The sequence below is a fragment of the Microtus pennsylvanicus genome, chromosome 1 (assembly GCF_037038515.1).
Source record: "Microtus pennsylvanicus isolate mMicPen1 chromosome 1, mMicPen1.hap1, whole genome shotgun sequence".
Classification (NCBI taxonomy): domain Eukaryota; kingdom Metazoa; phylum Chordata; class Mammalia; order Rodentia; family Cricetidae; genus Microtus; species Microtus pennsylvanicus.
The window spans coordinates 222267864-222285892 of NC_134579.1; the positions used below are offsets into that span (position 1 = coordinate 222267864).

Below are 18029 nucleotides of genomic sequence, written 5' to 3' on the forward strand. Positions count from 1 at the left end.
TGGAGTCTTGAAAATTGTTGGACTTGCTAGCCCAGTAGTATTTCTTAATTACTGAATACAAGTATCAGTAGAAGACCATGTCTCAAAAAGCAAGGGACCTCTGCTCCCACCCAGGTATAAACATTCATCTTCACATACACCAGAATCTCTGCATTTCAAATAAAAAATAACAGATGCAAACATTTAAAACATGTGATCATAGACATATGATCAGAAAATAAAAATAAATGGAAGCAGTTTTATATGAAGGTTATGTTTATAAAAATATAAAATGAAAGACTTTTAAAGAAGCCAAAATTAAAGTGCCTATTTATATCCATTTGATTGTATACAAATTCAAGCTGAATGTATATTGCTTTAGTATTCTTAGATTTTTTTATCAGATATTAACTCATAAACATTCCTGAGTTTTAAAAGTGTAATTCACAATGTTGGTAATTGGGTGAAGATAAAAATATTATACATTAATTAAACAGGTATAGTTAGTACAATTTAGAAATACAAGGGGGAAAATGAGTAATATAGGATAAATAGTTGTGTTTAATAATAACAAAGTTCAAAAAACAAAGAAAAGCAAAGAGATATAAATAGCACTTCAAAACTATACTTAATCTTTTCTAATTCTGTTGCATTTTCAAACTCTTATATTCCATGAGAATTGTCTGTGAGATCATACTAATAATGATTAGAAATAACATCATCATTTATTTAGCTAATGTAAGCTAATTTCTCAGACTCTTAAATTTTACTCTTTTCTTTTTTACTTGTTTTGCTTTTGTTGTTTTATTATTCTCATTTTTATTCAAATGAGTAAACTCTAGAATTGAAAAATATGTCTCATTCTTTTCTCTGACTATGACACAAATAGGTTTTTCTTTTTCATCAATGTTGGGCACAGAGCATGTCTTTTGACAGTGACAGCTAAATTCTGTATAGGAATTGTAATGTTATTTAGCTGAAGAAGTGTTCCCTCAAATAAATCTCAGAACATCACAGACCCTAAATATGATAGAAAAGGAAATGTGTATAGAGGCTTGAAATAACTGGTAGAGGAAAAAGAATTCTGAACAAGACACCAATAGCATAGGTACTAGAACAACTAAGAACTGGCACAACTTGAAACTGCAAAGCTTCAGTATTGCAAAGAACACCATCTTTCAGAAGTGGTAGGTTAGAGAATAGGAGGAAATTTGTCCAAATACACATCCAGAAAGGGTAAGTATAGAAAATTTTTATTAATAATTAAAAAATACTACATTCAGAAAAACAATAGTCCAATTAAAAATGAGGTTCAGAACTATAACGAAAGTTCTCAAAAGATGAAACACAAATGTCTAAGAAATACTTAAAGAAATCTTCAACTAATGATATTTATTGCTGATTACACACACTGATTGTAAGGTCTTATTGCTAACGACAACATTTATATTATGGAACACCAAATAGTTAAGCTGGTGCCTAAATGGAAGCTTCTCCATTCTGACTAACGTTCATAGTATGGGAAGACACACTATTAGTGGAGAAAGATAACCATCATTGTATCTACAAAACCTCTGATCTATAATGGTGATGAGCAAGCTATTCTGATGCACTAGTGACTCAAATGTCAGAGGACAAACCGCTCTAGGTTGGGTTTAAAACTCACCCAATCAGTTGACACAGCTAAGGTTAACACGAGCCTGAGAGATGATAAACCATGGGTCTAGGAGAAAACTGAATACATTTTGACTCTGGTAATGGAACATAGTAATAAAATGACCCCTTATGACATTCTGCTATACAAATCAACTGGTCCCTTGCTCACTGATCTTCTGAGAAGCTTCCTCTCACAGTCGATGGTAACTAGCAGAGATACCCACAAGTGGACAATGCACAAAGAATAAGAGACTTTGTAACACTCAGTCCTAAATTGATGTCTTCAGGAAATCCTTCCTTCCTGGGCTCAGAGAACTACACACAAGAGGAAGGGAAAATGTTTCAAGAGCACACTATGCAGAACATGTCTGATGAAATATGAATTCACAGATAGTATTGCCTCATGTTCAGAATCTCCAAAATTGTTAAAAGTCACTATTTAATGAACAATATGAAGACGTCATATGTTAGAGATATAAAACCACACTGAAGATGCTTTTCAAAATTATTTTTATTTATTTTTCTTACACCATATTTTAACAATATTATTTTCCTCATTCATGAAAATTAATTAGAAGCAATTGTTACTCTAAGGCTTGAAGTTTGAAATACACAGATTTTTTTTTTCTTCACAGATTTTTCATTATTGCAGTTTAAGCTTACTCCAGGTTCTCAATTCATCCTAAATAAAGATTATTTTGTTTGTTAAAACCATGACACAGGCTATCCTGTGAATACAAGAGAGGGAACCCATTATTGTAGACAGACTTCAGAAAACTTCATGCTCCCAGGCTCAGTCTACTATGAACCAAGGTTATACACAGTGTCTTCATAATAGAGAACATCACAGCTAAAAGTGTTTCCAAATTAGGTAATTGTTGTCAGTGTATTGCTGTCTATCACAGTGTTGCTCAGCAACTGTCCGTGTCTAGGAAATAAACCACACTGTGCCTTAAATTCTACTGGGGACCCAATTTACATGTTAAAGTAGAGTAAACATTATCTAGCAGAAATAAAATAGCCAAAGAAGGAAGCATTAAAGAGATTAACTAACAGAAATTTAGATATGTGCACAGAGATTTACTGACAGAAATTTAGGTATGTGCACCTATTTCTGGTGGAAGACAGAACTGCATTTGTTTGAAGAGAACTTTATTATATTCAGAAACAAAATGTCATAGCAGAAGATGACAAAGCTTTGATGATACAAGTGGTTCCATTTAAAATAAATTAGACATCTAAATCATGGTGATAAAAAAATAAAAATTAATCTGCATTAAAAAGGTAAATATGACTTATATATCCATTACAGTTCAATATTAATGTATTCAAAACTTTCACTTAACTTATTTTAGAAAACAATTTATTTAATTGTTAATGTATGTTTTAGTAAATAAATATAATTTGTACAGTAATTGTTAACAGTAAACACAGATGTTGAACCACTTCAAATTAGAAAAATATTCGGCTATGATAATTTTGTGAAGCATAGATAATTTTATAGAAAACATCACATTGAAGGAGCACATTTTAACAATTTAAGAAGGAAGTGGAATATCCCTTTAATCAGTCTTAATCATATTTTAACCAGTGTCTTGGAGTTAAAAAACATGTGTAATATATTTGTTATACTAGTGAAATACAAAGATAAATTATTTAAAAGAAAAGAATCATGATAATTCTTGGAAATAAGTATTGCTTAATATAAAAGTAATGAGTGTATTTCGAAATCTATGTCATTACTGAAAGTCATTACAGATAGTATAGTGTTTATGCATAGCAAAATGCACTCCAAAAACTGTAGAAATTCTGAACTTCGAATGGCCTAGAATGCTCTTAAAAACTCATTTAAGTCTTTGAATTTATTCAGACAAGAGAAATTTAAAATAGAAATTCCCTGGCATTATTCTTATTACTCAAATATATTACACATTAAGCATTTACTAAAAAAGAATATTATTTGAGAATACCACAGTGAATAAATCTCTCCTCTTTATATCTTCATCTGTTCAAGAGCAGAAGATACGTATGGCCAGAATGTCATTTGAGTAACTATATTTAATACAACACAATGTTAAATTGAAGAGTGAGTAAATCTAGAAGTATTATGTAGGAATGAATTACATTATTTGTTGCCACTTGAAAACATCATATAGGAGAATTTTACTGCTCTTTTCCACCGATTAATTATCTTTTTCTTCTTGACAGTGAAAATTTCCTTTAAATAGAGTGTTTTTTATTTCAAAGCTGAAAGGCACAATAAGTATCAGATAGTGCAGAGTGTACCCTTTAATAAAGAAAAAATGAGTGAAATAGTAAAGTAGTCACAGCCTTTTCTTTGAGTGTCATTTAGGATTTGTGTGATAAATTTCACTGTAACCATAGAGAAATCTTTAAAAAAAAAGGTTCTTGGGTAAAGTCCTGATATTGTAGTTACATGAAGGAGAGGTTAAGGAAAGAAGATAAATGTGAAAACAGATTCATGGCTACATCACCTTCAGAAAGATTTCAAAGGTTTCTTTAAAATTTTGTCAGTGCAGGTAGATGAAACTCATTCCCAGAATGAATGTCAAGCAGAGGTGAGATTCAAAAAATATCACTGACCAAATTTTAATTAATCTATTTAGAGTAAATCCATCAGAACACATAGAATTAAGCATGGTATTTGAAAACAAATATTGATAGAATTTGTAGAAACCTGTGTGCTTTCACTACCTCAAGATTTTGACCTATATTTAGCAATGTAATTCAGAAAATTACCCTAAGTAGTTTTAGAATTGCTAGGTCAGTGGATAGCTTAATAAATTCTGATCTAATGTTACCAAAATATATATCTTACACATTAGAAAAAAATGGAAAACAATTCAACTACACCTTATTTTGTAGGAATCAGTCCAATATTCATGATTATGTTTGTACACTTTTTTTGTTCTAGACGAAATCCATTGCATGGTATTGTAGAGATGAAAGATCAATAGGTATAAGTGGTAAATCAGAGATCATTTCAGAATGCCGAGGAAGCATTCTCTTCAGGGTTGTGAAAGCACAAATTTAGCTGCTACAATGAAGGAAGACCACTCTGTCACATATGAAAATACTCAATCTCTATGTGTAAAATTTATGATCCTGAAGAAAAAAGGTTTGAAAGAGAAGTTTTCAATAAAGCAAATAAAAAGCCACCAATTAAATATTTAATAAACAGTGTGATTAATTAATGGAAAAAGTAACACCTTAATACGAAATATCTACAATTTACATAAGTAGAGAAACAAACTGAAGAATCAGCTAGTGTTAATAAATGATAGTTTTTTTGCAATATTTAGGTCTCACTAATTAAAAGGCCCAAAGAAGTATTGTCTCACTGATAGCAAAATGAAGAGTTTGAGATGAAACAAGCCCAGTGAAGAAAGTTTACTATGGTGAAATCCATAACGCACTAGTAAAAGTTATCATGTGCTCTAATTTTCATCTCTCTATTTCTTTAAAATGTGAAGTTAAACAGTGCTTATCTGAATAGCTGGTTTGTAGAGAACTTTGAAATTGTGATGGTGTCCTCTACACATAGTGCCCTGCCTGTCCTCCATTGCACTTCTATCAGCATCTTCATAAGACATGTTTCTAAGTAGGATTAAATGAGTGAAATCTTCTATAACCCCTACTTAATATAATTCAGAAAGGCATTTCTTTTAACCATAATATCTCAAATGTTTAAGTAATTATTGATAAATTGCTTGTCATTTTGAAGTGAAAATGAGGTCAACATGTACAAATTAAATTATAAGATGAAATAAACCCTTGAACTAAATAAATAATATATGCTGCACTACTGAAACGGTCTAAAAATGAGTGCTTTGAAAGCTGTAATTATACGATCATTATAAAGTGTTAAATAAATAAACTATAGATATGCATTTATTAAAACACATTTTGCTAAGTCATTTACCTATACAAATTTGCAATTTTCTATCATTTTCTTTTTTAATTGAAATTACTTTTTCTATACAGCATATTCTAATTATAGTTTCCTCTCTGCACCCATCCCAACAAAATCCATATTTTTCTCTCATTAGAAAACAACAGACATTTAGAAAATAATATGAAAATAAATTATGTTGAAAAACATACCAGAATCAAGCAAAACAAACAAGCAAACAGAAGGTAACAAGCAAATGAAATAAAAGAAAAAACCCAGGAGCTCATCTATTCATACATTAAAATCCCTGCAAGTTCAAAACTGGAAATGATAATATGTATGCAAAGGGCTTGTAAGGATTAAAAAAATGCCATGACAACGTATTACAGACAATATATAAACCCAAAATGCCATCCACTGTTGGCAATGGGCCCTGCAATAAAGAGTGGTTTATATACCAATTAGACTGTACCGGAGAAAATAAATTTTCGTTTTGTTAGTGATTATCCATTGGAGATAATTTATGGATAAGGGCAGGACCAAATTTATTTTAAGTTTCTAGTAAATGTTTTTCAAATTATATTACAAAAATATTAATGACTTAGTTTTCTCAAAAATCTAACAAAATTTACATGAAGGAATAAATAACTGTGCTCTCTTAACTATCTTTTTTATTTTATTTCTATTTTAAGGGCTGGAATTGCTGGAATACAATCATTTCAGATTAGCTTCTAACTGGAGTTACAGTTGCAAGTTGGATTTATAGTTGTGAACTGCCATTTGTGTGTGTAATCAAAACAGGGTCTTCTGTAAAAACAGCCAGTGTTTTTAACTGCTGAGCCAGTTCTCAAAACTAATAGAAGCACTGTCAGATATATAACTGATGGTATTAGAGACAATACAAAAATGTTGAGGTATTTAGCAGAAGAAGTTTCAAGTGATGCCAAGGTCTCTGCTGTGTTGGGCATGGTGTATGTAGCCTGAGCTGTAGACCTACGGAGGCTAATATTAATTTTGAAGGTATATTGGGGAATCTTTACCACAACAATGCACAAGCTTTTAAATAACTAAAAGTAAAATTTGTAAGCAGCCATACTTTTACAGTGCACAGTGATTACAGATAATGAAAATTAATCAGGATGTCTGGATTCTAGGATAGAAACCTCTAATCCCCATTGAAAAGTAAACAACCATGCTGCCTGAATCTTCTCCACAGATGAGAAACCAACATCAACCACAAGGAGGAAATCTGACAAACCTGAAGGAATTTGTTCTTCTGGGATTCTCAGATGTTCCTCATCTCCAGTGGTTTCTGTTTGGACTGCTGGTTGTCATGTATTCCTTTATCCTACTGGGCAACGGCACCATTGTGCTCATCACAAGGCTGGACTCTGCTCTTCAGACACCCATGTATTTTTTCCTTGGCAACTTTTCGTTTTTAGAGATATGTTATGTATCAATTACTCTCCCCAGAATGGTCTACAACCTTGGGACCCAGAGAAGAAGCATCTCTTTCATTGCCTGTGCTACACAAATGTGCTGCACTCTTATCCTGGGGGCTGCAGAGTGCTTCTTCCTGGCTGTCATGGCCTATGACCGTTACGTGGCCATCTGCAAACCTCTGCACTATCCTCTAGTCATGAACCAGAGACTATGTTCTCAGCTGGTGATTGGCTCCTGGGTCAGTGGAATTCCAGCACAGATAGGGCAGACATCACAGATTTTTTCTCTTTCATTTTGTGGAGCCAACCAAATCAACCACTTCTTCTGTGACTTGCCCCCAGTACTTCACCTGGCCTGTGGAGACATCTTTGTGAATGAAATGATGGTTTTCCTAGGTGCTGGGATATTTGTGTTGGTTCCATTCCTGTTAATAATCTTTTCCTATAGTAAAATCATCTCTACAGTGCTTAAGTTGCCGTCAGCCACCAGTCAGGCCAAAGCCTTCTCCACCTGTTCATCTCATCTTGCAGTTGTGATGTTATTTTATGGATCAGCTATGGTTACATATTTTAGATCCAATACTAGTCATTCGGGTGGAACTGACAAAGTGCTTTCTCTTTTCTATACTGTTGTGACTCCCATGTTTAATCCCATTATATACAGTCTAAGAAACAAGGATGTCAAAACAGCATTGAGAAAATTCTTATGCAAACAATTTACTAAAATATAATATGATTTATATTGTAGATATAACTTTGTATGTGTTTATAATTAAGGTCATAGATATATCTATCTTTAACTGTGTATCTTTTCTGTTTTTATACCAATGATAATTTCAAAATAATTTTTTGTTATATTGAGAGAAATATATCTCTGAAAATATATGTAGTGATGTATGTATTACCAAATTAAATACATATCATTTTCATTTTTATACTTATTCTGAAATATCTTTACAAATAAACATTAGATACAATTAATATAACTCTATTTATTGTACCACAAATTCTGATATACTATTTTAAATCCTATATACAACTTTAAACATTCAGATGCAATGATTTTTAAAACTACTATGTAAAGTTAGTTTCAATTATGTCAGTAAGATGACCTAGTGTGTAAAAACTCTTACTTCCACAAATAATGACATGTATATTATCCCTAAAAGTCACATACGCGGAAGAGTACTCCCACTTTCAGCTTGACCTTGGTCTTCCAATCAGGTGCTGGGGTAATATATTCCCACAAATTCATACACACACACACACACACACACACACACACACACACACACACATTTTAGAAATAGTTCCATGAGAATAGTACACTAAGTTTATTACGTAATTTAGTTCCAGCAGTTTCCAGTTTATGTTTTGTCCGAATGATCTGTCTTTTGGAAAGATTGGAGAACTGAAGACATCCACTGTGACTATATGGACAGAAATATGTGATTACAGTGATAATAGTGTTCCTTTTATGAAATGGAATGACCTGGTGTTTGCTGTCTACTTATTTAGAGTTGTAATAACTTTTTCCATGATTTTTCTTTTGATTGCATATGATATATATTATATCTGTTCTGGTTAGTGTAATTTGAAGTGTATTTCATCAGATATTAAAATGACTACAGTAATATATTTCTTGTGACATTGGTACTTAAGGTTTAAATAAAAGCAAATAAAAATATAAAAATGTGTACATTGTGAATGTAGCAATATCTTTCAAAGTATTCTTTATAACTGAAATTAAAATTTATTCACATTATCTTTCCCCTTGCTTTCCTCTCTGATATCATTGCTATTTGTGTCTTTTATTCAAATCATGACCACTATTTCTTTACTGTTGTCACAAATCATATACATATAAATCATATACATATAAATTATATACATATGAACTTTTATATATTTTAAATCATATATATATATATTTATATATATAAACTTTTTCAGTGATTATAAATTTACTAGTATGATTTCAGAGTTGATTACTTGGTACTGGATAACAATGAGACTATTTCACTCAGAATTCCTTAGTTACCTCTAGTTCTTTTTCTCTGAGCCCCATGAATTTTTATCCATGATGCCTTATCTTTCATTGTTGTACTTGGAGAGGCAACCATATTTCTAAAACTCCATGGATGTAGCTTCTCTGATAGTCTTAGAAGACTTTATGTTAATATTTACAACTTCATATTATACTAAAATCTAATTGTTTAGTGTTTATTCTTACTTTAAAATGGCTTTACATAGGAACGAAATAAATTCAGACACATGATAACCTAACAATCAGATTTAGGCATGCAACACTTTGTAAAATTTGTATGTGTTCTACAAGGTCTTTGTAAATAAGCCACTACTAAACACATTTATTTTTCGATTCCAAAGTAAGGCTAAAAAAACACAATGTGCTAATGATTTTTGCTTAGAAAAAGACAATATAAATGTGTGTCCATCACCCAAATGATCAATAATGAAAAGTCTACCCCAGATGATGTAAAAAAGAATAACATATAAATCAGCAATTATCTTTTGTAAAGAGGTCACAAGACACTAGTAATATGGAGTAGAAATATTAACATCAACAGGCAAATAAAACTAAGAAGAATATAATAAAAACCCACAAAGGAAAGAACCTCTCCAGGTACTGCAGGATGAATGGAAGAAAATTGAATCTGAGAAATCCCTATGTTCTCATTGTACCTGATAAACAAAAAAAAATAAGGATTTGGGGCAGAAACATGATCTGTTTTTAACAAGAATAATGTTTAAATCCTAAGTTGACTGAAAAGTCCAATGATGTGCATTACAAATAGAGAGCCATGACCACAGTATTCAGAGACAACAAGTAAAGGACTTGGAATTTGATTCTGTTTGTGAAAAACTGGAAATTCATGAGTGGTCCTATTCAGGGTGAGGACTGTGAGGAAATGTTGCTTTATAAAATACTTGCCTAACCTCATTGTAACTTGCTGCAGATGGGATCTATCTATTATTAAGATTATATAACTTATATATTACTTTTAAAATAAGTGTTTATGGGTTTTAAGAATCAATGTCATCTACTTAGCTTACGTAATGCTACAAAATGTGAGAAATATTATTTATTATTACCTAAATACCACGGCTATAAGACGTGCTTATTTGTTTAATATCCAATATTTTCTAATTGTGATTTATCTTTTCTTCTTGTCATTTCAATGCCCTGTACATTACATATTACATGGAACATTGCACAGGATTGCCTTGCATATGAAACTCTATTTCATCTACTACATGTAACTCATAAAACAACGTTACTAAACAAATCAGTTCCTTAAAGTTTTTATGGAGGCAAACTTAACTGTCTTAAAGATTTTCCACTTTTCTTTATGTCTTTGATCTCTTTAGAAATTTGGGAATGTTCCAATTGAATGTCCCATTTCATGTTTCTTCTTCTTCTAGATATTATTACTACTGCTGCTTTTGTGATTGTTATAAGTATTATTACTAACATGGGCACGTTATTATCAGCTAACAGCTTTTGCTGCTTCTCCTCACATGATGGGTATGTTATTAACACACCCACATGACTTGAATTAACACCACCTTTACTCCAGCTTCAGATGCTCAAGTGTCCTCTTCTGCCCTCCATGGCACCACATGCATGCACGTGTACACATAAATAATAACTAAAATTTTTGTAAAATATGCATCTTTATCATCATCATGTAGTGTTTGAATATAAAGTGTAATAATAGTAATTATTTCATATGCCATAAACATATTAATGATTTCAAGCTCACAATGATCCTGCCTCAACCTCCCAAGTGCTGGGTTTGTAGCCATGAACCACTACTTCTGGAACTCATAATTAGAAAATAGAAAATAAAAATAGTAAGACTACAAGAGGAATTGTTTACTAAAATATATTTTTGTAGTTGTTGCTTCTTTGTTTTGCTTTGCATTGTTGAGCGTCTTGATTCATAAGAAAAAATATTCCAACCAATTAGAATAAAGTCCTTAGGAAAGAATTTATTCCCAGAGCAGAGACAGTATGCTACTTAAACCCCACAGTGTGAAAAGTATGCTAGAAGATGATTAATCTCTTTTTAAATAAACTCATACTTAAGCTTAGAAATAAAAAACTTATTTACTATTATTTCTCTTCTGAAAATTTATAAAGGTAAGGGTCATGTTTCACATAATTCTATTTTGGATAGTTATCAAATTTATATTTTTATGTACTTCTTTGCATTGACTTTAAGATGATATCGCTAAGTCGGCTGAGAGCAAAATATGAACTCTTTTTAAATATGACAAGTTATGTAGCAGGAAGTATTGTCAAAGTCACTGAAGACATTATTGTCTTATGAATTATCATGAATCTAATAGTAACTAATTTTTCATTTTAGTTTTAGAGTAATGATTTTCTGTTACACATTATTTAAGCTATTTTACAAATATAAGAACTAGACTTCAAAGATGGAGAGACTGCTCAGTGTTAAAAGCACTGGCTGCTCTTCCCGAGGACCTGGGCACAATTTTGAGTACTCACATGGCAGTTTACAACTCTCTGTAACTCAGTTCCAAGAAATCTGAGACCCTTACACTTGAAATAAAATTAAATAAATTATTTAAAAAGCAAACAAAAGAACTAGAGATCATATTTCATAAAAATCTACCTGCATAAATAAGTAATCAAAATGTTTATTGAACATAAATGTACCTGTATCTTACATTTATCAAAAGAACTCATGGTTGTCAATAATTAAGAACTGAAATAAAAGAATCTACAATTGTGAGGGAACATTGGTGTATTTTCCATTTCAGTTTTAAAATTTTTGCTATAGAGTCATTTCTGAACCCATGTATTCAATTATACTTTTAGTTCCTATATTTGATTTTAATTCATATATTATCTCAGTCAGCATTTTATGGATTATGATTTGATATCACAATATTGACAACCAAGAAATTCATTGTTTCACAAGATATGTGAATTAAATATCTTTATTCAAAGCAAAATGGCTATACTTTTCTGTAATGCCTAATAATTTTACAATTTTATTTCTTGATTATTTCTTATATGAATATAATATCATTTCCACATATCCCTCTTTAAGCTCTGTTTCTTAGCTAAAATTAGATATTTAAATGTTTTCAAACAGAAAAGTAGGAGAGCTGCTGCATCATTGGGCACACTTTGTGGACAGAGTGCCAGGACTGATGGGGTAGCACAGTGCCAGACCAATTGTCTGACATATAGCAGGTCAGGGATTCATCTGGAAAATATCAAAGAAAGGAACAAATGAATGGTAACAATTTTTGATAGATATATGAATTTCCAATCTAATTTAAAAAGGAAAATTCAATAAAGGTGAATGAAAAGGATGTCTTTTCAATTTAAAAAGATATTTATTTATAACATTTATATTTTGTTTGAAAATTTCATGTATTTATACAACATGTGGTGATGATTTTTCTCTCCCAAATGAAATATTGATACTTCCTAATCAAACAGAAAAAGGTTTCTGTAGAAATAGAGAAAGCAAAGTATCTGCTTATGAAATTTTATATAGTATCTTAAAAAGCATATCTCTATATAGAAACACACATTTTTAGTGAAATGGTTTGAAATGCCTCAGAACTTATTTTAATGTAGAAAGCCCCTTTGTTTCACCCCGACCTTCAACAATCAAACTCACTAAAACCAAAGGAGAAGACACACTTTAAACTTCTCCATTTCTTAGACGGTGATAATGGCACCTTTCATAGCAACATCTATCAAGCCCATCTGGCTCACATGATACATCCTGGTCTTCAAGAAAATGATCTAGCTGTATGAGTTTGTCAATGTCTATGTATATAGGACTAGATTGTGATAATCATTAGGAAAAATTGTTAAATGCCTTCTGTAGCGATTATGTATTGTAATGAATTAGAAAAGAATTTCTGAACAAATTTTATGATTTTGAAATTACAGTTTAATTCTGCTACATTTTACTAAAAGTATTTACTACTGAACAGAGTTAAACAGATGCACAGTTTGGTTGAAGTATATTTACAAGAAGGATAAGGGGTAGAATCAGAGTATGTGATAATTTTTAGATGAAGAAACGCTTTGGGTTATTATTTATGAAATACTTCCAGAATTTTCTAAATGCTTTGAAATTTTATGAAGAACTTTTGAAAAGAGAAAAATGTATGGTAAAAAAGAATTAAAGGGAAACTATATTTCTAAAGGTAAATATAGCCTAGGATAATGAATACATGAATGCTAGCACGTTAAAGCTTAAAACTCCAGAAAAGCATACAGTGGAAGAATGGAAGAAGGGAGGTAGCTGAATACGTACACCGAGGGTGAAGATGAAGGACTTAGAACAGCATGACGTGAGATCTGACGGACGAAGTTTTGATACAATAGACATTTATTCAGAATAGAGAGATACACCCCTTAGGTACACTTTCCTGAACATGTGGGCAGATGGGAAAGCGTGGGAGAACTTCTGATCCTTCAGCATCCTGAGATTGAATGACATTAACTTTTGTTATTTATTACTAAGTTCCTAGTTTAAGGACACAAACTTTAAAATCTGTGTAAAATTTAGGACATTGGTTTTCATAGTCTGAAAGGAAAGACCACATTTAATTGTTTTAAATTCCATATAATATTTGGGGGACAGTTAGACTATTTGTACTAAATTATCCTGTTTCAAAATATCAAACCTAAAAGAGGAATAAAGTTGAAAGAGTAATATATTTTATCACTGGACCTTTTTAGAACCTTTTGAATATTTACTTATGTATTATTTATAATTTCTGAAATTAATTTCAAAATGATCATAAAACAAAATATTTGGCAGAGATGTCAATAGTAAGAAAGAATCATACCCATGGGAGATATAACTTTTCTGAACAGAAATGGAGGAGTAGATTGAAATAAATTAAAACAATAATTTAAAAAAAATGAATCATTACTTAACAATATTAACCCAAATTCTGCACTTAAAGTATTGAGAAAACAATTAAAGCTGTGTGCATAATAATCCAAGAAAGCACAAAATGATAACACTACAAATATGCAAACAAAATTACTGAAAATTTCTCTATATATGGTAGTTGTTTAGAAGTATACTTCCTCAGCATTTGAGAAAACATATAAGATACATGTGTATATCTTTGTATTCTTTAGAAAATTAGGAAGTTTGGAGTGTGATATATGTAGCTTATGTGCTATATAAGAAAACCAAAGGCAGTGACATGATCTGCACTTTTGAATGAGTCATCTCCAAACATGGAATATGCAGAGATCAGTGCAGAGGACAATGCCTCCACCGTCAAACAATTCATCCTTCTGGGATTCTCTGACCTCCCCAACCTCCAAGGCTTTCTCTTTGGAATGTTCTCCATAGTTTACTTAATTATCCTAATTGGAAACAGCTTCATAATTGTAATCACTAGAATTGATCCAGCACTACAGAAGCCCATGTATTTTTTCCTGGCAAACTTTTCTTGTTTGGAAATCTGTTATGTGTCAGTCACTCTTCCTAGAATTCTGTACAACATCGGTACTCAGAATAGAAACATATCCAAGCTGGCCTGTGCCACACAAACATGCTTCTTCCTAATACTGGGAGCCACTGAATGTTTCCTGCTGGCTGTGATGTCTTATGACCGCTACGTGGCCATCTGCAACCCTCTGCACTATCCCTTGGTCATGAACCCAGTAAAATGCAATCAGCTGGCGGCAGGCTCCTGGCTCGGCGGCATCCCAGTCCAAATAGGACAAACTTGTCAGATATTCTCTCTTCATTTCTGCAGTTCTAACCAAATCAACCACTTCTTCTGTGACTTACCTCCAATTCTCAAGCTGGCCTGTGGAGACACTTCTATTAATGAGCTGTCTGTCTACTTAGTGGCTATCCTCTTTGCTGCTTTCCCTTTTATGTTGATCCTTGCCTCTTATACTAAAATCATTGCCACCATTCTGAGGTTGCCAACTGCCACTGGAAGGGCAAAAGCCTTCTCCACTTGTTCTTCTCATTTGCTTGTAGTGTTTTTATTTTTTGGATCCGCTACTGTTACCTACTTGAGACCGAAGTCTACTCACTCTCCAGGAACTGACAAACTGCTGTCTCTGCTCTACACCATTGTGACTCCCATGTTCAACCCCCTGATATACAGCCTCAGGAACAAGGATGTGATTGCTGCATTGAGAAAACTGTTACTTAGAAAATAACAGAATGGGTGTCTGCACTAATTTGTCTAAAGTACTTTAACTACCTGTGTTCTTGGGACACTCTCTCATAGCTATGGCTACATGGCCTTCTGTAGCCCTCTTTGCTGATGTCTAAACTATGGATCCAGTAGTGGTGGGTTCTTAGGTTAGTAGAATTCTTATTTACACGGGGCAGATTTGCAGATGTTTTTTGGGTCTGTTTGTGATTCCTACTAATTCATTTTTTTTCCCATTGACATTGCCTCTCCCGCTGTTTCACTTGTTTTATATGGACATCATTGTGAATGAAATGATGGGCTTCCATGGTGCTTTATTTTTTCAATGGCAAATGTTTCCAAAATAAAAGTTTATTTGTTTATGTTGAAGGACAGTTCTATATCTACTACCAAATAACCATTATTAACTTCTAAACATACAGTGCTTTATAATAGAACAACAATTAATCAGGCTTACTTGTCCAGTGGTTTAGAGACAATAATGCCAAAGCAATGGGTACAGAATGATCTGAAAATTCTAATCTCCAACTACAAGCACCAAGAAGAATGCAGACAGGGAATGGCTTGAATCTTCTAGCAGAGATACTGTTATATTATCACAAATTATGTATTTCTCTTTTACAAATTAGTGTTAAGTTAGAATGTGCTCTTTTAAAGCTATAACTTTGTAGCTCAATTTTCTTGTCAACATGCCACAACTACTTTCAGTCATGTGATATGTGGGGACATTGTGAGAAATGCCCTCCAATGTGGGGGTCCTTGGATATTTCTGTGGGGCATTTTCTTAATTTTTTTTATTGATTTACGATGCTAAAGTCTGCTGTTAGCAGTGCTACCTTAGGCAGTTGGACATGGGCTTTATATTAGTAGGTCAACAAATCATAGGAAGTAAATTATTAGTGGAAATTTCTGGCTCAAAGTCCCTGCTTAACTCCCTATCTTAATTTGTTTCTGGATGATTTGCTAGATGAGCTGTCTGTCAAATATAACTTTTCCTTCTACATGTTCATTTGAATCATGGTCATTATTACATGTACAAGAAGCAAGCACACACAGTAGACAATGGCACTGGATAAAAGATATGCTCAAAACCTTCATGCACTTATTTACCCAATTTGACTTTAAATAATGTTCCTAAGTGCTCATTTTCAACATAAGAGTCCAAGGTTTCCTTTATAGTTTGTTTCTGTAGTGATGGTATTCTTAGTAAAAACCTCATACATAATAAGAAATTTATTTTGTTTATCTTCATGTCATAAAGTTCTCATTAGGCAGACTTTATAAGTACAGTGTTTGCTTGTTTAGAGTTGATTTCTTCTGTATGGTAAATGATGATATGCGTAGAATAAATGTCATTAAAATATAACTATAAATAAAAACTAAAAATGAATACTGAGATTATTGGCAAGTTTTACAATGTGTATTGACAAATTATTTACTTTAAAAAAATTGCTGTGGAGATATAAAATATAGAAAACTAGCAAAGAAGACTGAATTTATATAAAAGCATTCATAACTGTGGAGGTATGAATGAAGATAAAATCAGTAACATGCATTGTGCCTATATCACTATCAATTATCTTCTTACTCTTCCTTGGTGTCACTGACACAGTGGTCCATATATGGAGCCCTACAGGCACAAGTATAAAGCACTACCACACATTAGAACACATTCACAGATACCCATGGCAATTTCTGATTCTCTCAGTATTCAGTTATTGTTGATGTTGTTCTTTTTAAGACAGGTTTTCTCTGTGTAGCAGCCCTTGCTGCCCTGAAACTTAGTCTGCAGATCAGGCTGGCTTGGAACTCTGAGATCCACCTGCTCCTGCCTCCCAAGTGCTACGATTAAAGGGGTGTAAATCCACTGTTTGGCAATATTCATTTTTCTTAATAATCACAAAACTGAAAAACAAAGCAGAATGTGCTAAAAGGAATAATCTTAATTTTACTTTTCTCATTTTATTTATATATTCTTATGCTTCACTTTTAAAGGAAAGACAAAAGTTTTCCTCTGTTAGAAGGTAGCATGGGGAACGTACATATCCCCAGAGACAGAGATTATTTCCTATTTAAGCAGCACTGTGTACTTCACGATACAATACAGGCTTGAAAGTGTTATGCCATTAAACACAAAGAAGTTTTTAAGCTTTAAATCCCAGGTTTACCTATAATTTTCTTTTTCTAACCAATAAAGGTAAGATTCATATTTAACTTAGTTCTACAAACATAAGCTCAACTACATTTGGCTCATATCAAATATACATGGAATTTGTCTCCCTTTTTAAATACCACAATGGCAGAGAATTCAGCAATGTAATTTAAAAGAATTTTGTATCTAATGCTTTTTATTTCAAATGTTGTTTTGCATTTTTAGCTTTTCTAACATTTTATGATACTGATCAAAGAACAAAATATAAAATATGCTTTAGTATAAAAGGCAATATATCAAAATTATCACTACAGACAGCATCTTATGCGCTCATTTATATCAGTATGTTAGTCTATTTTATCCAATTAAAGATATTATTTATCTTTTATGAAACTTTTATTTAGGCAGTTTATATATTTATTTATTTAATTAATATGAATTAGTAGGAGATCATAGTTCATAAAATAATTGTACATTCTAAAATGATCAATAAGCACCATTAAAATATATCTACAAACAACTACAAAGTTTTCTAGGACTTAATAATTAAATCCTGTAAGTTAACATGAAAATATTATATCATTATTAAATTTTTGTGTGTCTTTAGTGATTTCTGCTAAGAAAATCCTTTCTGAATTTCTATTATTGTACCTGCCTTTCCAACCTTTAT

At 32.0% G+C, this 18029-nt stretch overlaps 2 protein-coding genes across 2 annotated transcripts; both read left to right on the forward strand.

Annotated features, from left to right (window-relative positions):
- The first annotated feature begins 6764 nt into the window (after positions 1-6764).
- LOC142842691 (olfactory receptor 10AG1-like) lies at positions 6765-7721 on the forward strand. The gene has a single exon (XM_075959385.1). The coding sequence runs from the start codon at positions 6765-6767 to the stop codon at positions 7719-7721; it is 957 nt and encodes a 318-aa protein (XP_075815500.1).
- A 6545-nt stretch (positions 7722-14266) lies between these two features.
- On the forward strand, positions 14267-15211 carry LOC142842692 (olfactory receptor 10AG1-like). Its single transcript, XM_075959386.1, has one exon. The coding sequence runs from the start codon at positions 14267-14269 to the stop codon at positions 15209-15211; it is 945 nt and encodes a 314-aa protein (XP_075815501.1).
- The last annotated feature ends 2818 nt before the right edge of the window (positions 15212-18029 follow it).

Excerpts from the sequence above, each read along its gene's own strand:
- LOC142842692 (XM_075959386.1), top strand. The coding sequence starts at position 14,267 with ATGGAATATGCAGAGATCAGTGCAGAGGACAATGCCTCCACCGTCAAA.
- LOC142842691 (XM_075959385.1), top strand. The coding sequence starts at position 6,765 with ATGAGAAACCAACATCAACCACAAGGAGGAAATCTGACAAACCTGAAG.